Source organism: Tachysurus vachellii, chromosome 18, assembly GCF_030014155.1.
Source record: "Tachysurus vachellii isolate PV-2020 chromosome 18, HZAU_Pvac_v1, whole genome shotgun sequence".
In the NCBI taxonomy this organism is placed as follows: domain Eukaryota; kingdom Metazoa; phylum Chordata; class Actinopteri; order Siluriformes; family Bagridae; genus Tachysurus; species Tachysurus vachellii.
Window position 1 is genome coordinate 799,372 of NC_083477.1, and position 19,716 is coordinate 819,087.

At 47.6% G+C, this 19,716-nt stretch overlaps 1 protein-coding gene across 3 annotated transcripts in view; it reads left to right on the forward strand.

Annotated features, from left to right (window-relative positions):
• The window catches only part of smg1 (SMG1 nonsense mediated mRNA decay associated PI3K related kinase), a 34,893-nt gene extending 16,742 nt beyond the window's left edge, over positions 1 to 18,151 (forward strand). For all 3 annotated transcript variants that reach the window (XM_060892510.1, XM_060892511.1, XM_060892513.1), the window contains exons 25-62: positions 848 to 1,052; positions 1,157 to 1,260; positions 2,429 to 2,573; positions 2,707 to 2,866; positions 2,940 to 3,060; positions 3,142 to 3,387; positions 3,565 to 3,831; positions 4,092 to 4,236; positions 4,326 to 4,464; positions 4,592 to 4,813; positions 4,901 to 5,081; positions 5,305 to 5,466; positions 5,704 to 5,918; positions 6,018 to 6,172; positions 6,415 to 6,637; positions 6,774 to 7,020; positions 8,038 to 8,267; positions 8,418 to 8,666; positions 8,922 to 9,060; positions 9,144 to 9,253; positions 9,342 to 9,560; positions 9,724 to 9,917; positions 10,528 to 10,700; positions 10,829 to 11,108; positions 11,219 to 11,491; positions 11,643 to 11,877; positions 12,013 to 12,239; positions 13,218 to 13,374; positions 13,456 to 13,645; positions 13,771 to 14,243; positions 14,345 to 14,482; positions 14,558 to 14,890; positions 15,003 to 15,230; positions 15,442 to 15,653; positions 15,985 to 16,085; positions 16,175 to 16,351; positions 16,636 to 16,742; positions 16,836 to 18,151. In XM_060892510.1, the coding sequence (XP_060748493.1) occupies positions 848 to 1,052; positions 1,157 to 1,260; positions 2,429 to 2,573; positions 2,707 to 2,866; positions 2,940 to 3,060; positions 3,142 to 3,387; positions 3,565 to 3,831; positions 4,092 to 4,236; positions 4,326 to 4,464; positions 4,592 to 4,813; positions 4,901 to 5,081; positions 5,305 to 5,466; positions 5,704 to 5,918; positions 6,018 to 6,172; positions 6,415 to 6,637; positions 6,774 to 7,020; positions 8,038 to 8,267; positions 8,418 to 8,666; positions 8,922 to 9,060; positions 9,144 to 9,253; positions 9,342 to 9,560; positions 9,724 to 9,917; positions 10,528 to 10,700; positions 10,829 to 11,108; positions 11,219 to 11,491; positions 11,643 to 11,877; positions 12,013 to 12,239; positions 13,218 to 13,374; positions 13,456 to 13,645; positions 13,771 to 14,243; positions 14,345 to 14,482; positions 14,558 to 14,890; positions 15,003 to 15,230; positions 15,442 to 15,653; positions 15,985 to 16,085; positions 16,175 to 16,351; positions 16,636 to 16,742; positions 16,836 to 16,913 (7,460 nt within the window). In that variant the 3' untranslated portion in view covers positions 16,914 to 18,151. The remainder of the gene's footprint in view (positions 1 to 847; positions 1,053 to 1,156; positions 1,261 to 2,428; positions 2,574 to 2,706; positions 2,867 to 2,939; positions 3,061 to 3,141; positions 3,388 to 3,564; positions 3,832 to 4,091; positions 4,237 to 4,325; positions 4,465 to 4,591; positions 4,814 to 4,900; positions 5,082 to 5,304; positions 5,467 to 5,703; positions 5,919 to 6,017; positions 6,173 to 6,414; positions 6,638 to 6,773; positions 7,021 to 8,037; positions 8,268 to 8,417; positions 8,667 to 8,921; positions 9,061 to 9,143; positions 9,254 to 9,341; positions 9,561 to 9,723; positions 9,918 to 10,527; positions 10,701 to 10,828; positions 11,109 to 11,218; positions 11,492 to 11,642; positions 11,878 to 12,012; positions 12,240 to 13,217; positions 13,375 to 13,455; positions 13,646 to 13,770; positions 14,244 to 14,344; positions 14,483 to 14,557; positions 14,891 to 15,002; positions 15,231 to 15,441; positions 15,654 to 15,984; positions 16,086 to 16,174; positions 16,352 to 16,635; positions 16,743 to 16,835) is intronic.
• The last annotated feature ends 1,565 nt before the right edge of the window (positions 18,152 to 19,716 follow it).

A 19,716-nucleotide genomic window follows, 5' to 3' on the forward strand; every position in this document is an offset into this window, starting at 1 on the left:
ACTGATCGGCAGGAAATGAGCCGCAGCGAGCGAGGAAATTGTAAATAAAAGAGGAAAAGTGAGCTACTTTTTCATATTAATGTTACTGAAGTGTATCAGGTTTGTGTTTTATATTACAGATGTATCTCAGTCTACCTCAGTTTTATTTACGTTTACAAAACACTGCACATATTTTACACACTTTATTCACCAGAAGGTGAACAGCTAGTGAACTTCCTAACACTAAACTTGCACTAAATTCTCAGGTTTCTCTGTTTATATTTAACACTTTGCACTATTTTATTACACTTTATTAAGCATTTATATTTTTTCATTTTGCACCTTAAATGTTAAGAGATAACAGTTAAGTGTTCATTGTGACTTTAGACTCATGTTTACATTATAATTATGTGAGTTTTCCTGCTTGTTGTCATTTCTGTCTTAATAACTGATGGATTACGATCAGATGAAGGTTAAGTTTAAAATAAAAAGGTTTAAATGTAATAGATTTTTCTCCTGGTCCTTATTATAAACAGGTCATAACAAATAACAATAATTATCGGTATCGACCGATATGAAACACTGATATCGTGATACAGTTTTCAGTCGTATCGCCCAGCCCTAACGCACGTAGTGCACAATGGTCCGTTAACCATTCTGAAACATCGCCGCTTGTTTGCGTTGTAGCTTTTAGGTGACGAGGTTTGCACATAGAATTCTGTTTACTGAAATATCGGCACCCTTGTGTTCTTTTGTCATCGTCTGAGGTACATGAGCTCTGTGTTAGTGTGAAATGACGGCCGTTCAAAGCGGTTTTTGAGAATTGATTAATTTTTCTTTTCGTCCTTCTGTGTGTCTCACTGTGTAGGAGACGTTAAGAAGACAGTTCTGCTGAAGTCTAGCGAGTGTTCTCCTGAGGTCCTGAACTTTCTTGCCAATAAGGCATGTGAGTGTTATGTGGCTCTGAGTGACTGGGCATCGGTGCAGGAGTGGCAGACCAGCATGATGGCACTCAAAAAGAACAGCAACAGCTCAGCCTTCGTCACCCTCAAGACCGACTTCAACTACATCAAGTGAGCAGCACTCTAACGTTCAGCGTTGTGTACGAGGCTTATACGATACCTCTGTGAGATCTGATCTGTGTGTGTGTGTGTGTGTGTGTGTGTGTGTGTGTCAGAGCTTTGAGCAGGTTTGAGGATGGAGATTTTACAGAGTGCCGTGCACAGTTAGAGCTGCTTCCTGGTGAAGATTATGGCCTCCTGAACACCAAGGAAAAACTAGGTACTGAAAAAAGCCGATCTCAGATACTGATCCAATGTCCTACTGAGCTCATGGACGTCCCCGGTGTTTACTTTAAACTGTTGTTAAAATGTTCTCATTACAGCACATCTTTAAGTTCTTCCTCTTACATCTCATAGCCCTTTTCCACCAAAAAGACCCGAGTGCTGGTTCAGAGCTAGTACTGGTGCTGGTTCAAAGTTGGTTCCACTGGCGAACCTTCTAAGAACCGGTTTGTCTTTCCAACAGTTAGAGAGCGTCACAGAGCCGAGTCTGACGTCACTGTACACGTGTCACGTTACGCAGCGACAAACACAAACATCAACAATGGCGGATGTTGCTTTACTGTTAATGCTCATGGCTTTGTGAACCTACATTAACACCCAAACGCGGCGAATCCAACGTGTACGTGCAGCTCCATGTAATCTGTATAAACGGAGGTTGTTATGGAGAAAGTACATAACGTTATTTTATCATTAACACAGAAAAAAGTTAGCCTTAGCATGTAGCTACTTACTATCATGTGTGCTGATAATGTATCATATCGCGGTAAAGTAAAAGTGTATTAAACATTAGTATACTTAAGGTATATACTAACAGTAGCCCCGCCCACAGCCCCGCCCACAGCCACTGACGCAAGCGGTTCTTAAGTCTAGACCAGCGACGTTTTGGTTCTACTTAAGAACCACTTTTCCTGGTTCAGAGCCGGTGCTTTGGCTGTCGAAAAAGAAAGAACTGGTTCTAAATTAGGCTCCGAACCTGCACTCAAACTGCCTCGGGGGAAAAGGGGCATCAGAGTGCTATTTTTCATTCAGAACAGAACGTCACGTGTTATGTGTTGTTTATTTATTATCGTGGAAAGTTTTTTTGAAACGACTTAGCCGTGAAGCTGTTGGGGAAACCGCACTCTGATAGGAAGGCGACTCCAGTGTCAGCACTTTAGCAGATATCATTTTAATATTCGTATCTTACAAAAGCTTCTCTGTCAGATTAGTAAAACTGTTCTACACGACTCTTGGTTTTTCTCTTTAGCGTTTTGAAACATTAAAGATTAGACAACACTGTGCCTGTGTAACAAAATCATCTTTGTTGCTTACCTGATGTTAACCTGATGTTCTTGTCATGGCTAACCTGTGTGTGTGTGTGTGTGTGTGTGTGTGTGTGTGTACAGACCTGAAGCGGCTCCTTCCTGCTGTACTCAGTCCTGATCCATCAGAGCTGCAGAAGGCCATTGAGGTTCAGTTGGTGAGGAGCGCTGTAGGAGCCGTCACCTCGGCCAATCATGAGCAGGACCAGAAAGTTTTACCCTCATCAGAGTGAGTTCCATGAACACACTGCACTTCTGTATTTATTTAGCTCTGCAGTACTGGTTCATAGCTGTTTTGACCCCCTGAGGAGAGAACCCTTAATATCCCAGCCTCTGTGTCTTTTTCTCATGAACCTCATCAGCACTCTGGTGAAGTACCTGAAGCAGACGGGCCGGATTGCTCTGGGACCTCTGCGTCTGTCCACGCTCACCTTGTGTGACACGCTTCCTACCCTGGGAACCCTTCAGCTCCACTGTGCCAGCTCTCTGGAGACCTTCCTGTGCAGTCAGCACCCCTCAGAGGTCAGTCAGGCAAACCCAGTGATTTTTACTGCAGCTCCTGTAAAGCACCGCTGATGATGTTTTGTACCTTTAGGAATGCCTGATCCCGCTATACAGCGACGCTCTGAGCACGTGTAAGCAGCAGGACGTTCAGCCGTGGCTCCACGCGCTCAGATACACCATGTTTCAGAGACAGCTCTTCTTGAAGCTAAGAGGTGGGTTGCTGTTGCCCTACCTGTGTATCGTCTGACGGTACCTTAACAATAAGGTAACGATATCGTGGTTTACCGTCTTAGGCTCGTCTGGTCCTGTGGACTCTCACCTGGTGGAGCTTTGTCTGACTGCAGTGAAGTTTGCTCGTAAACAGGGGAATATCGCTCTGGCCACACGCCTCCTTGCGCAGTGCAGCGAAGCGTCAGCCGATGACCCAGAGTCCTCGGATCTGGTCCAGAGCTTCAGACTGTTGTCAATAGAGGGCACCATAGCTGAGAAATGGGGACCAGAGCTGAAGATCGAGAGGGCTAAAGTCCTGTTCACTGCAGGTGAGTGCAGCTGCTTGTGTAAGAGCTGAAGCAGTTGGATGACTTGTATATTTTGGGTCCTTCTAACATCCTGTTGTTTCTATAGTAGAGGGTTAACAGTAGTACATGTAGTCCTCTGTAGAAAACACGTTTAGGATGCACAAACACTATAGAAACTCCACCTCCTCCCCCCCCCAGGTCAGTCAGTGGCTGCTATGGAGATGTTGAGCTCATGCGCGCTGTCGTACTGCCGCTCGGGAAAGTGCGAGCGCGCCGCCTGCCGCTCCATCCTCACGCTGTGTAAGTGGCTGCTGGCCGACTGGAAGGACCTGACGCCTCAGCTCAAACAGGTGGTGAAGAAAAACAACAGCGGACCTCCTTCGGCCCTCAGCAAGAACATCGCCGCCCTGCTGGAGCTGCCTGTGGAGGAGCAGGGTATACAGAGCATTACCATGGAGACCTCAGGTACATACCGTTTTCACGCAGCACTCGAACGACAGATCGAGGTTTTCGTTCGCGCTTCGTCGTTCTACGTAATTTAACGGCTAGTCGATTTACACGATATCAAGGCGAAGAAACCTTTTGTTAAAAATCGGAGTCATCTGCTTGCTGTTACGTACCTACTCCGTTATCGGCTTCGGAAGGGATTTCGGCGGGTGAAACGTCGTGTATCGTGTGAGCCTTATCGTAATCACTCACACGGTGGTGTTTTGTCCTCTCGTCAGTGAGCGTGGGAGTCGGAGAAGCAGACTTTGTCCTAGGCCAACTGTACCAGCTTTCTGCCAGCCAGGCACCTGAAGTGGCCAAATCCTGGGCTGCTTTAGCGAGCTGGGCTTACAGATGGGGCCGGAAGGTTGTTGACAATGCGAGGTGTGTGAGAGATCTATAGAAATACTGTAGTACAAGATGCTTCCTCTGCTGTCCAGTAATGTACCAGCATGTCCTGCTTTATTCTCTAGTCAAGGAGAAGGGGTTCCTCTGCTGCCGGGAGAGAAAAGTGAGATCGAGGAGTTGCTGCCGTCTGGCACCAGCGACGAAGACAAGGAGACTATTTTCAGCATTCTCGGCCAGGCCATGTGTCGACCAGCTGGAATTCAGGTCTCTCTTCCACTTTTTTGTGTGTGTGTGTGTGTGTGTGAGAACAACACACTCCTGTCATTTTTCACTGTTGGCTGTTTTGAGTTCTGCACTTTGGCTACAAATATACAGTATGTTGTGTCTCCAGGACGAGGACATGGCACTGCAGAATGAAGAGGACGATGAAGACGATCTGGTGGATGTGATCTGGAGGCAGCTGTTGAGCTCTTGCCCATGGCTGGCGGAGGTGGAGGACCGCGTGACTGAGGGGCTGATCCGGGTGTGGAGGCGGGTGGTGGACCGCATCTTCAGCCTCTACCGTGTCTCCTGTAGGGCTTATTTCACCTTCCTGAAGCTCAACGCCGGACAGGTGAGCGTTCTAAGTAAACAATGACGTTACTGGAGTAAGAGTAACATCATGCCAAGCCGCCGCTCAGACTGACCGACTGCCTTGCAGACACCCATCGACGAGGACGACCTCAAACTTCTGCTGAACCCTCAGAGCAGCAAGCAGAGCAGCGACGACGTGATCGTGATGGCGACTCTGCGTCTGCTGCGCCTGCTTGTAAAGCATGCCGGAGAGCTGAGGGAGGGGCTGGAGCTCGGACTGGCTTCCACACCCACCGCACCCTGGAGAGGTGAGAACCCTGAACATACAAGGAGTAAACATGACCCAATTACAGGGTGTAGACTGCTTAAGCAGAGTTACCGTAACAACCAGAAGTGTTTATTTCATAATCAACAATAATCAAGACCCTCTGACCATTTACACTTTAATCTGACAATGTACCTTGTCATTTTTATTATTTTTTTTTCTCTCCTGTTTTACGATTTTTACGCGAGTTGTTTTGTGTTTTAAAGGCATCATCCCACAGCTTTTCTCCAGACTGAACCACCCTGAGGCTTATATCCGACAGAGTATCTGCAGCCTGCTGTGTCGTGTAGCCCAGGACTCCCCACACCTCATCCTCTACCCCGCTATTGTTGGCTCCATCTCACTGGGTGGAGAGGCTCAGGCGACTGGTACTTACACACTACGTAGTACAGATTTATTTATTTAAATTATAGGTATCTTGTCAGAATATCAGCACTTGGGCTCATCTTATCTATGATACAGAACTCGCTGCTTCTGCACGAATACATGTTACTGCAGTTAATTTTTTTTCTTTTCTCCTTTTGAAAACACTGGAATGATTTTTAATATAATGTTCGGTGGCATGAATCATCAACCATCTGAAGTGCTTGTGTGTGTTTTGACAGGAACAAAGCTGCCCTCGGCTCTGCCCACCCTGCTGGGGAACATGCCGGGCGAAGCCCTGTGTGTAGGCGAGGGCGGGAGTCCCCCTGCGTCTCAGGAGAGCGGCCAAGGAGACGAGCTGGGTCTTTGTTCCATCGAGGACCAGGCCATGATGCAGGACTGCTACAGCAAGATCGTGGACATGCTGTCCTCTGCGAATCCCACCATGGTCCAGCAGGTACGGTGTCGGACCCTAAACCCTTTCCCGGTCCGCTTAACCCTGTAACTGTGATTGTGACCGACAATTCACCGGTTCCCCGTATTTCAACGTGTGTAGGTGCAGATGCTGGTTGGGGAGCTGCGCAGAGTCACCGTGCTGTGGGACGAGTTGTGGTTGGGCGTCCTGCAGCAGCAGCACATGCATGTCCTGCGTAGGATCCAGCAGCTCGAGGACGAAGTCAAGAGAGTACAGAACAACAACACGCTGCGCAAGTAAGGGTTGATCACACTAAACCCCACCACAGGGTGATGTTTAAATCTCTCTCTGTTGGGGTTTGTGACTTCTCTCTGTTTTTTACATTTACATTTTTCTCATTAAAAACATTTTAAACCCCAGTCCGTATCAGTAGCATTGAGCACACCGCCCTGTAGGTGGCGATATGTCATTACATGTTACCTGGTTTAAAAAAGGGGTGGTGGATTCTCTGACCCATGGTGTGGTGCTGATGTTTCAGGGAGGAGAAGGTGGCCATCATGAGGGAGAAGCACTCGGCCCTGATGCGGCCTGTAGTCTTCGCTCTGGACCATGTGCACAGAATCACTGCTGCCCCTGCAGAGACCCCTCATGAGACCTGGTTCCAGGAGACGTACGGTGAGGCCATACACAACGCTCTCGAGCGACTGCGGAACCCACAGAACCCGGCCAACCCTGCCAACAGCTGGGTTCCCTTCAAACAGGTCAGACTTCGAGTACATTTCCCTTTTTTTTTCTTCTTCTTCTTCTTCATTTACTCTTTTACTTCTGTTCTTTATTTCTACCAAAATCTGTTTTAGGTTTAAATAAAAACTAATTCTTGTGTGTTTACTGTATCAGATCATGTTGAGTCTGCAGCAGCGAGCTCAAAAGCGAGCAAGTTATCTCCTGCGCTTGGAGGAGATCAGTCCACGCCTGGGCTCCATGTCACACACGGAGATGGCTCTTCCAGGAGAGGTTTCTGCCACTGATGCCATCACCATCCACAATGTTGGCAACACCATCACCATTCTTCCCACCAAGACCAAGCCCAAAAAACTCTACTTCCTCGGCTCTGATGGCAAAAACTACCCGTACCTCTTTAAAGGTCAGGGCAAGCGCTCTCTCTCTCTCTCTCTCTCCTCTCTGTCTGTTCTCTCTGTCTGTCTCTCTGTCTCTGTTCTCTCGTTCTCTCTGTCTGTCTGTCTCTCTGTTCTCTCTCTCTCTCTCTCTCTCTCTCTCTCTCTCTCTCTCTCTCTCTCTCTCTCTCTCTCTCTCTCTCCTCTCTGTCTGTTCTCTCTGTCTGTCTCTCTGTCTCTGTTCTCTCGTTCTCTCTGTTCTCTCTGTCTGTCTCTCTCTCTGTTCTCTCTCTCTCTCTCTCTCTCTCTCTCTGTTCTCTCTCTCTCTCTCTCTCTGTTCTCTCTCTCTCTCTGTTCTGTCTGTCTCTCTCTCTGTCTGTCTGTCTCTCTGTCTCTGTCTCTCTGTTCTCTCTGTCTCTCTGTTCTCACTCTGTCTCTCTGTTCTCACTCTGTCTCTCTGTTCTCACTCTGTCTCTCTGTTCTCACTCTGTCTCTCTGTTCTCACTCTGTCTCTGTCTGTCTGTCTCTCTGTTCTCTGTCTGTCTGTTCTCTCTCTCTCTCTCTCTCTCTCTCTGTTCTCTCTCTCTCTCTCTCTCTCTCTCTGTTCTCTCTCTGTCTCTGTTCTCACTCTGTCTGTCTGTCTGTCTCTCTGTTCTCTCTGTCTCTCTGTTCTCTCTCTCTGTCTGTCTCTCTGTTCTCTCTGTCTCTCTCTCTCTGTTCTCTCTGTTCTCTCTGTTCTCTCTGTCTGTCTGTCTGTCTCTCTCTCTCTGTTCTCTCTGTCTCTCTGTTCTCACTCTGTCTGTCTCTCTCTCTCTCTGTTCTCACTCTGTCTCTCTGTTCTCACTCTGTCTGTCTGTCTCTCTGTTCTCTCTGTTCTGTCTGTCTGTCTGTCTCTCTCTGTCTCTCTCTCTCTCTCTCTCTCTCTCTCTCTCTCTGTTTTCTCTCTGTTCTCTCACTCTTTCTTTCTCTGTGTCTCTCTCATGTTTTAATGTCGATTATATTGATTGCCCCCCCCCCCCCCCCCCCCCCCCCACTTTCCCCTCTAGGTTTGGAGGATTTACATTTAGATGAAAGGATCATGCAGTTCTTGTCCATAGTTAACACTATGTTTACTAAAGTAAACCAGCAGGAGAGTCCGCGCTTCCACGCCCGTCACTATTCGGTCACGCCTCTCGGCACTCGCTCTGGTCTTATACAGTGGGTGGACGGAGCCACGCCCCTTTTTGGCCTCTACAAACGTTGGCAGCAGCGTGAAGCTGTGCTGCAGGCTCAGAAGGTCAGTCCACGTGATTCTCTACCATCACTGACCTCCTACCGACAACATTCTTATATAATCCATACCGTATCACGGTGCAGCTCTGCTGAGCTCTAGGGTTCTTGTACTAAAAGAAAACCTGTTCGTATTTTTTTTTTTTGGGAACTCTAGGTTCAGGACACGTTCCAGCAGCCACAGACCCTGCCCATGGTTCCACGTCCCAGTGAGCTCTACTACAGTAAAATTGGACCGGCTCTTAAAGCCGTGGGTCTTAGCCTGGACGTGTCACGCCGTGATTGGCCACTCAGCGTCATGAGGGACGTGCTACGGGAGCTGATGGAGGCCACACCCCCTAACCTGCTGGCCAAGGAGTTGTGGTGCTCATGTACCACGCCCAGCGAGTGGTGGAAAGTCACGCAGGTGAGTGAGGTCTCTTCTCTTACCTGTACACGCTTATAGGACTGTTAGAGAAGAACAATTTCTCTTTATTTCTCTTTCACCTTTCTTCCTTTATCTCTACCACTTAGTGTCTCTCTTTCAGATTTTTCTAGCTTTTTTTGCTTTTGAAACTTTGCTTCTCTTTATTTCTGTGCTTCTTTTGTCCTTTCTGTTATTTTTCTTCCTTCCTCCATCTGTTGTCATTTTTTTTCATGTCTTTGTCTCTCTGCCCTTCAGTCATATGCCAGATCCACTGCTGTGATGTCCATGGTGGGTTACATCATCGGTTTAGGAGACCGTCACCTGGACAACGTGCTGATTGACATGACCACTGGAGAGGTTGTGCACATTGACTACAACGTCTGCTTCGAGAAAGGTTAGTAACTCACCTGCACAGGTAACACTCTACTCCTGTCGCTGGTTCTTTCAGGTCAATGAGGACGTGTATTGTTTTAACAGGGAAAAGTCTGAGGGTTCCTGAGAAGGTTCCTTTCCGTATGACGCACAACATCGAGACTGCGTTAGGAGTCACAGGAGTGGAAGGAATCTTCAGACTCTCCTGTGAACAGGTCAGAGGTTAAAACATCTCATTTGTGTTCTTGAGGTTTGTGTCCCTTCTCTAGTCACCGAGTATCGGTTTCTTTTCGTCTCCCTCAGGTGATTCAGATGATGCGTCGGGGCAGAGAGACCCTCCTGACCCTGCTGGAGGCATTTGTGTACGATCCCCTGGTGGACTGGACGGCAGGTGGAGAAGTGGGCTTTGCCGGCGCCGTCTACGGAGGAGGAGGACAGCAGGCCGAGAACAAGCAAAGCAAGAGGGAGATGGAGAGGGACATCACACGCAGCCTGTTTTCCTCACGTGTAGCTGAGATCAAGGTGAGGTGGATCTACACACAACGTAAAGTCCAAACATGTTTCTATGGCAACGTGCATCTGAATACCGTACTCTGTTGTACACTACAAACTCGGTGAAGAAAACAAATCTCGAAGTTTACACTTTTTCCCTCTTGAGTGTATGAAGTCTGTTCTTTTATTGCAGGTGAACTGGTTTAAGAACCGTGACGAAATGCAGACGGTTCTGCCTCAGGTGGAGATGGATGTGGAGGAGTACTTGAGGCTGCAGGACCAGCTTTCTCAGGTGGAAAAGGTGCAAAGCAAGTTGATGGAGGAGATGGCGTTTCTGGAGGGAGCAGACAGCAGAGTGGACCACCCCATCCAATCGCTGGAGCACAGGTCAGCACCACCACTTAACAACAATGACGGTCCAGCGGTCAAGGTGCTGGATTCCTGATCAGAAGGTCGGGGTTCGAGCCCCCAAGCTGCCGAGACATCAACGTTGAGCTCACCTGCTCCAGGGGTGCCGTACTATGGCTTGACCCTGTGCTCTGACCCCCATAACCTGGGATATGCGAAAACTGGGGCAGTCGTGGCCTAATGGTTAGAGAGACTCCTAACCGTAAGGTTGTGGGTTCGAGTCTCAGGCCGGCAATACCACGACTGAGGTGCCCTTGAGCAAGGCACCGAAACACACACACACCCCGCCCCGCCCAACTGATCCCTGGGCGCCGCAGCATAAATGTGTGTGTGTGTGCACTTTGGATGGGTTAAACCCAGACAATGAATTCTGAGTGTGTCTCACCGTACTTAGCCGTATGCCACCTTACTTCACTTTCACCACTCAACACCACATCACAGCCCACTGCTCAGGAGGTGCTGAGTTAACGTTGCAGTTGTGCCAGTTTAATATAATGTGCTTGTTTCTAAAGTAACTGAACATTTTGCAGGGACTCGTCGTTACGTTGTAAGCGGACTTCATTAATGCCTTTTCACCCTCTGATGTCAGATATTCGGAGCACACACAGCTACAATCGAGGCAGAGGACCGTACAGGATGCTATCCAGAGCAAGCTGTCAGATCTGGACCAGTGGCTTTCTCAGTACCAGGCTGCGTTTGGGAGTCTGGAGGCCACGCAGCTTGCCAGCCTACTGCAGGAGATTAGCAGCCCCATAGACCTCGGTATTCACCTCAAACTTGGGATCTCTGTAGAATTTAAAACACAACCTTGATGTTTGGAGCTTATATCTCCAGCAGAGCTCAACGACGAAGCTGTCAATGATTTAATTTTTCCTCCCTTCCCCTCGTAGGTCCACCTAGTTATGTTCCCGCTACAGCGTTTCTGCAGAACGCAGGTCAGGCTCATCTGATCAGCCAATGTGAAGCTCTGGAGGCAGAGGTGAGCGCTCTCCTTCAGCAGCGCCGCTCCATATTGCGTGCCTGCCTCGAGCACCTGCACAGCTACGCAACCGTGGCACTGCTGTACCCACGAGCTGTCCTGCACCGCCACAGGGTCTACACCTGGAAGCAGTGGATGGAGGAGCTGATGTGCGACATGACCGTGGAGCACTGCCAGGCCATCTATCACCAGTGAGTCTCTGAACATTGTTCCCTGATTACTGCTGCAAACCATTTATTCACAGAGCTGAATTTCAGGTCTGTTTTTTAAATGACCTCTGACTTTGTACCACTGCATCCAGTTATGAGATGCAGTTCGCCCCCCAGCCTCCAGCCACCACGTGTCAGTTCCTTTCGAGTGTGGAGCTGGCGCTTCAGCACCATGCAGCGGAGACGAACACGCGACTCTTGCGACAGGTGGAGAGGCTGAAGGCAGAGGGCGCGAGTGTGCCAGTGTGTGAGGAGCAGCTGCAGGAGATCGAGCGCTGTATCAAGGTCTTTCTGCACGAGGACGCCGAACTTGGCTCCTTCAGCCTGGCCGGGATCATCATCTCCGCCCTCTGCAATCTTACCAGGTCTCTCTCTCTCTCTCTCTCTCCCTCTTTCTCCCTCTCTCTCTCTCTCTCTCTCTCTCTCTCTCTCTCTCCCTCTTTCTCCCTCTCTCCCTCTATTCCTCTCCTCCCACCACCCAAAGACATTCGATTTTTTCTTTTCTTCTCCCTATAGACGTAATCTGGTGATGGAGGGTGCAGCGGCAAGCGCAGGAGAGCAACTGTTGGAGCTGACATCTCGTGATGGAGCCTGGTTTCTGGAGGAGCTCTGCAGCATGAGTGGAAATATCACATGTCTGGTGCAGCTTCTGAAAGAGTGCCAGCTCCAGTCCCACGACCTGGACGTCCTCAGCCCTGAAGACACCTCCCAGGCTGTCTACCTTGCCAACGGAGTCTACACCTGCTTACAGGTGAGTGTCTGACGGGTTCTGTGGATAGTTTAAACGGGCTATACGTTATACATCTGACAACTTGTACAGCTACAAATCACAGGCGTGGTTATGATTAAACACCCGAACCAATCAGAACACGGATCTTTTTCGCAGGAGCTGAACACCAATTTCCGTCAGATCATCTTCCCTGAGGCTCTGCGCTGCATGCTGAAAGGAGAGTGCACTCTGGAGAGTATGCTGTCTGAGCTGGACTCTCTGATCGAGCAGTGTGCAGACGGCATGTCCCTGCAGGGCCTGGGGGAGGCGCTACAGGCTCATCTACGCAACACTTCTATGGGGCTTGATGAGGATGTGGACGCACACTACCTGGAGGTCACCAGGTAACGGCGGCGGTTAACATGTAGTCTGATTAGATTAGAGAGGACTCGAGGTGTTCTATGAGGGATCTGGTGCTGATGTTAAACCTGGGTGCACCTGTAAAAAGCAGGAGCTACAACTGCATTTGATTTAAATACATAATGGAACAAAATTTTATGGTTTTTACTGTTTGTCCATTTGTGCCGACTGCGTTATCTTTTAAAATAGGCCTTTTTACACCTGGTCACTTCACACGTTTTCTGTGATCAGATATCTATCCGATGGTAAAAAGACCAGGTCTAAATGCCCTCCGAAACGTTTTGGAGACTGATATAAATCCGACGGTACAAACCCCTTCAGGAGGTGGTCTGGGACGTGTTTCAGATGAAACTGGACAGGTGTAAATGAATGTGGTTTTTCAAGACACATACGTCAGCGCTAAACTCCTCCCAAACAGAAGTACGTCACTCAGGTGATCTTTCACACAGGCGTCTCGTCAGGGCTTAAAACGCGCTGCTGCTGTCAGCGAAAATGCAGCAAACAGTAAACGCTGTTTTTTGTAACAAACGTCGTAACCAGTTTTTTCGTCTTCTTTATGATTGCGTTCTGAAAACCACATACACCAAAGTGTGTTCAGTTACAATTACCCCATAATTGAGGTCAAATATATTAGCGTTTTGGGCGGGAGTAGAAAGATCGGATCGATATCTGATTCGCCGAGACGTGTTTATGTGGTCTAATGTAAATGGAACAGTTTTAACAAATCAGATAGATATCAGATCAGAGACAACACGTGAAGTGACCAGGTGTAAAAAGGCTCTGTGATGTAAAAAACACACGTTTATAAACCGTACTGATTCCAAGAGAATTACATTATTTTCCCTCAGTGTTTATTTATGATGTAAATGTGACCCAGCTGTGATTCTACTTATTGCTTCCCGTCTCAGTTTTGTATCCAAACGAGATGTTTAACTCCTTAACCTGGACTTGTGCCTGTTCAGGGTTCTGCGTGCCCAGTACTCGGAGCTGATACAGCCTCGGAACATGGAGGGCTCCGTTCAGGACACCCCTAAAATGAGCGCCGGACAGATGCTGCTGGTGGCCTTTGACGGGATGTTTGCACAGCTGGAGAGTGCTTTCGGGCTCCTGATAGAAAAGGTGATTGTTGCACGTGTCTGATTTGGTCTGTGTTTGGAAAAGCATGGTAGCTCACACACGTTTGTATTTAACCTCCTGCAGTTGAATTCTATGGATATTCCTGCTGCTTGGAGGAAGGTGGATGTGATCTGGGAGGCTCGAGCCACACAGGTTCATTTCTTTGACAACGTGCAGACACGGCAAGTCCTGGAGGAAATGTTCTTCCTCAAGAGGCTCCAAACGATCTGCGACTTCTTCCGGCTGTGTGCCTCCTTCGCTCAGACGTTGTCAGGTAAAAGGAGATACGTCTGACCTTTTGTTATATATTTTAATCAGCAAATGTGCTTTTTGGAGCTGGAAAAAAAATCCAAGCTGAATGATCTCCACAGCTGATGAGATTTCTGTCCTCTCCCTCAGGCACCTGCCCTTCTCCCAGCGATGAGGCCCCGCCGTCTAACGGCCCCGTCCCCTTAGTGAAGCCCATGTACCGCGGCTCCACGGTGGTCAGCGAGGACCAGATGATGCGGCCCATCAAAGCGTTCACGGCCGACTTTGTGAGGCAGATACTGATGGGTCTCCCCACTCAGGCTCTGGGTCTGGCTCTCTGCAGCGCTCTCAGTGCTCTTGGCACAGACCTCATCGCTCAGGTCGAGGCTAAAGACTTCGGTGCTGAGGGGAAGGTGTCTCTGGACGATCTGTGTAAGAAGGCAGTGGAGCAGGGTGTTCAGGCAGGACGGATCTCTCAGCTGCTGCTGAACAGAGCCACGGTGTTGGCCAGCTCGTACGACACGGCCTGGAAGAAGCTGGACCTGGTGCGCCGTCTGGAACTCAGTATAGACGCCTGCAAGGTCAGCCTGCAGAGGGCACAGCTGCACATCGCCATGTTCCAGGTAACGTTCCAGGAGGTTTAACTGTGGTGTCTCATTTTCAGTCAGCTCTGTTGCTCTCATACGAAGTGCATGCAACTGAAACTCCAATCTTCCTGTTACAGTGGCAGCATGAGGACATTCTAGGGAATCGTTCTCAGCCCATGACCGTCAGCCCTCCGCCTCGTTCCATCATACTCAGCAACATGAAGAAGAAGCTGTACAAGCTCAGTCAGGACGACGCAGCCATCGCCAGCGTTCAGGTTAGATGTCGTCATCTCTTCCTCCTCGATGTGTGTTTGTGTACGTTGTACTAAAATGTGTGCTTATTCTTGTAGGAAAAACTGGCGTCACTCGAAGGCAGCATTGAGCAGAGGTTGAAGTGGGCAGGTGGAGCAAACCCTGCTCTGGCGCCTGTGCTGCAGGACTTTGAGAGCACCATTACCGAGCGGCGTGCCCTAGTGGTGAAGGAGAGTCAGCGCACCACTCAGGTCACCTTCCTGTGTAGCACAGTGCTTAACTTCGAGGGCCTTCGCACGCGCACTCCCGAGGCTCTGAGCATGGATGCTGCTCTGTTTGACCTGGTGAAGCGCTGCCAGGCCACGTGCTCCTATGCTGCCCAGTTCAGCACCTCGGTCTCCTCTCTGGAGCTACAGTTACTCCACAGACTGGTGAGTCTCTCTCTCTAGAACACATTATCGTTATAAAGAACATGTCTTGAGTAGAACGTGGTTCACAGGGCTTTACAACTGACCTTACTGCTCTGACCGTGTCTGTCTGTAGAGTCCTGTGATGGAGCTGTCTGTAGGCACCCCTGAGTGGATGGCATGTGCTCAGAAGCACCTGTCTCAGGAGATGGCAAGTCAGAGGGCAGTGCAGGAGGAACGAGAGCAGCAGCTGGACTCAGTTACTGAAACCTTGCAGCTGCTGGTGGACACCATTAAAGGCATTCTGTCTAATCACAATCGCCTGCTGGCTGACGTCAAGCACCTGCTCCGTGCCATGGCCAAGGTGTGTGTGATGCGCATTCTCTCTCTCTCTCTCTCTCTCTCTCTCTCTCTCTCTCTCTCTCTCTCTCTCTCTCTCTCTCTCTCTCTCTCTCTCTCTCTCTCTCTCTCTCTCTCTCTCTCTCTCTCTCTCTCTCTCTCTCTCTCTCTCTCTCTCTCTCTCTCTCTCTCTCTCTTTTTCATCCCCTAAGGCCTGTTGTGTTTGTGGTGTTCAGGATGAGGAAAGCGCTCTTGCAGACGGAGAGGAAGTGATGTACGAGGGCAGTGTTCGTCAGTTCCTGAGTGACTACAAGGCTTGGCAGGATAATGTGCAGATCGTACTGTTCACAGTGGTGCAGGCAACTGGGCAGCCGCGCAGTGTGGAGCAGGTGGAGCTGCTGCAGGAGATTCCCTCTACCCTCAAGGAGCTCAAAGGACAGAGCCAGAGGTGACTCATGCACTCACAGTACACACTATAAACACTTTATTAGAAACACCTTTACACATCCGTTCACTGTATGACCATATATTCAGTTCTCTCCTCGTCACCTTGCCTGTCTCTCTTTTCCCCCTCGAATGTACTTTTTTTTTTTTTTAACCTCTGTGTCCCAATTTTTTCCTCTCTTCATCAAGCCCAGATAGCATCTACTTGAAATCTGTTTGTACATAAAAAACTGATTACTGTTTGTATGAATGCTGATGCATTCATAGGTTCACTTCAAACACATTTTTGTCCTACATAATAATGCTGTGTGTGTGTGTGTGTGTTTGTCCGGCAGTGTGTATAATGGGCTGGTTGGATTTGCGTCTCCACTCGTCACAGACCGGGGAAGTGATTGTACGAGCCCCTCATCAACTGTGCAGACGAGCTTCGCCGCTGGTATGAAACCAGATTCTTTCGATTGTGTTATTTTAATTTGATTCTGCTGTTGTGGCTTTCATTAATTGTGTGTGTGTGTGTGCGCGCAGCAGTGAGATGCAGTGGTGTAAAGACGCAGCCAGACTGCATGTCTCAGAATGCTCGCAAAGCCCTTTCTCGCAACTTGGGGACCCCAGCAGACACACCGCCCAGCACACTGCTCATAACCAATAAAAGCCTGGCCCCGAGCCCTAAACGCACGGTCAGGGACCCGAAGACTGGGAAAGGTGTGAAAACGTCCTGTTCATCTGTACGCTTTAAAAATTCTGTTTAGATTGTGAGGAGAAAATCTAGTGTTGGTTTGTAATAAAAAGCACAATAACGAATAAACACAAACAAGATGAAAATCTAAATAGAATGAAAGCAGAACCGATGTGTTGCAGCTTAATCGCAAATTCACATTTTAAATAATTTACTTTTACTACCCTGTGAATTCTGTTCTTACATTTATAACATTAATAAAATAAATAAATAAAAATTCCACTCCTTTTTTTTTTTGTTTTTTTTTAAGCTGTGCAAGAGAGAAACTCGTACGCTGTGAGTGTTTGGAAAAGAGTGAAGGCGAAGCTGGAGGGACGAGACATGGACCCCAACCGGAGAATGAGCGTCACAGAGCAGGCATTGATCCCTCCTCACTATCAGTGCTGTTTTTATGCAAAGCACCTTTTTAACCACTACGTTCTAACTCACCTGTGCGTTGTCCGTCCGCAGGTGGATTATGTCATCAAGGAAGCCACGAACTTGGACAACCTGGCGCAGCTGTACGAAGGCTGGACGGCGTGGGTGTGAACGGGGATTTCCGCATCGGTTCACTTCAGTTCCAGCGAGGGTCAGAAATCCACCAGAATCCACCGGGTCTGGGGCATCGGAGCCACAGAGCTGCATGCAGGCAAATAAACGGGGGTTTGGGTGGGGGCATTGAGGCCCTCCCGTGCGCCCATACGGGACCTCCCTCCCCCCCGTAGCACAGCAGCAGATCCAGCTAACACCAACAACACGATTCTCGGGTCTGCACACGTCTCCCTGTAAACGTGCAAGGGGGGAAAACTTGAGGACAGGGGAGGGGGGGTGTGGGGGGTAAGATGGAGGAGGACGACGCTCTTTCAACTTTAACAACCCCCTACCCCCCAAACCAACCCCTGCTTCATCAGCGATAATAACGCAACGTCTGTCAGCTAGCGATAACGAAGCTTGTGTTTTAGAGCAGGAGGCTCACTGAGCAACACACCTCTGGACTTCTCTTGGGAGGCGGGGGCTGCACTCCTCCCACCATCCTCTGGCCTCTGTTTTTGGATGGCTTTCGAGAGAGCGAGGTTGGGGCGGACGAGGCCAGCGTACACCGGGCAGGTGCATAAGGCTTTAAAGGGGTACTCCATTCAAAGCCAAGACAGCTGTTGGCGGACCTGCGGGTTCTTTAAATCTTTCAGTCAAGACTGCTTTTTTTTGGGATTTTTTCTTTTTTTTTTTTTTTCTTTTCCCCTTTTCTCTTTTTGACGGATTCGTATTCCGAAAATTACTTTCTATACCTCGACCCCTTCGTACTCGAGTGGACATAATGTTTTGGGGGGAAATTTCATCGTTATTGTTGGACATAAAAACCCTGAAGTTTCTCAGGCTGTTAAATGTTTCTTTAATCAACCGATGAGATTTAAGAATAGAAAAGTTTGAAGCATTTATTAAAGCCCGTTCCCATTTGATTATTTGTTCTATAAAACTTTCAGAAATGCCACTTTTTTATTTCCCCCTCTTTCTCTTTCGTATGTATCTTTACATATTTGTGTATTCGTAGGTATTTTGCTGTCTCTTCTTTACTAGCTGATTAAATTAGAACCTTTTTGGTTTGCCTGTGAAAATGTCATTGCTAATAAATAGTCCCCACTTGGCTTGTGTTTTACTGAGCTTTATCTCGTTTTTACATTTTTAGTAGGGGGTGTTAAGTGGATTAGTGCTGTGGTGATGGTAGAAATGTTGTGTCTTAATGATTTTACTCCTTCGTTTGACAAATAAATCTGGATTTCAACTGCTAAGCTATTGGCTATTGGTTTTTACCTTGAACATGAGTTTACACCGTAGACATGGTGCTGTATAGAGAAGTGTGCAGACTGCAGGATGTTCATGTCACCCTGTTACTGTAGGGCAATTAATAAACCACTAAACCTCTTTTTCCCCCTCAGTGTCCTCAGAAAAAAGGAGGACACAATAAACAAGTGCAGGTGCACTCACTCACCTGTCTGCTGAACACTGACTGGAGCTGTGAGGAAAACACCAGAGAAATGAACAACTGCTATTTACTGCTCTATTCACTCTATATACTGCTCTATTCGCTCTATATACTCTACTGCTCTATTTACTGCTCTATTCATGCTATTTATTGCTCTATTTACTGCTCTATTCACTCTATATACTGCTCTATTCACTATATACTACTCTATTCACACTATTTACTGCTCTATCTGCTCTATTCATGCTATTTACTGCTCTATTCACTCTATATACTGCTCTATTCACTCTATATACTCTACTGCTCTATTCACTGCTCTATTCACTATATACTGCTCTATTCATGCTATTTACTGCTCTATTCACTCTATATACTGCTCTATTTATGCTATTTACTGCTCTATTCACTCTGTACTGCTCTATTCACAATATTTACTGCTCTATTCATGCTATTTACTGCTCTATTCACTCTATATACTGCTCTATTCACAATATTTACTGCTCTATCTGCTCTATTCACTCTATATACTGCTCTATTCACTATATACTACTCTATTCACGCTATTTACTGAGCTATTTACTGCTCTATTCACTCTATATACTGCTCTATTTATGCTATTTACTGCTCTATTCACTATATACTGCTCTATTCACAATATTTACTGCTCTATTCACTCTATATACTGCTCTATTCACTCTATTTACTGCTCTATTTACTGCTCTGTTTAAATACTTTATACTGAAGTAATAACTGATAATTATTACATTTTACCGTCTATAAAAACACAAGCCCACGTTTATCTTCGTGCTTCACTGAACCCAACAACATTCAGTAAGAAACTCTGACCCCTTCTCACCAACACTGTGACTGGTTTTACTGTAAATTTCAGCTTCTAGTATTTAGATTTTAAACACAAAGTGAATGTAATTCTGTGTAAAAAGCGTCTTTTCTCCTCAGAGCCTCGTCACAACAAACCGCCTCACTTCAAACAGCACTGAGCTACAGAGCTGGAGCTGCTTCGTGATTGGCTGACAGGGCAAGAAAAAAAACGCTTTAACGTGATTGGCTGATTTTAGTTATAGTCTAAATTCTAATTCTGATTCTAACAGTTTATTTAATGTATTTTTTTACAACACAGGACAGGTAAGATCATAAAGTTGTTGTTGTTATTATTATTATTATTATTATTATTATTATGTGGTCCCATTGCACCTCCCCTTCACAAGCCGAAATAAAAATAAAATAAATAAAAATGCAGTAATAATTAAGAAGCCACACTTGATGGTGTGATAGATGTGACCGACCAGGTGAGTCGAGTCGAGTCGATTCCTGAGTTTAAACACGGCGTGTTGATGAAGCTGTTCGTTATTC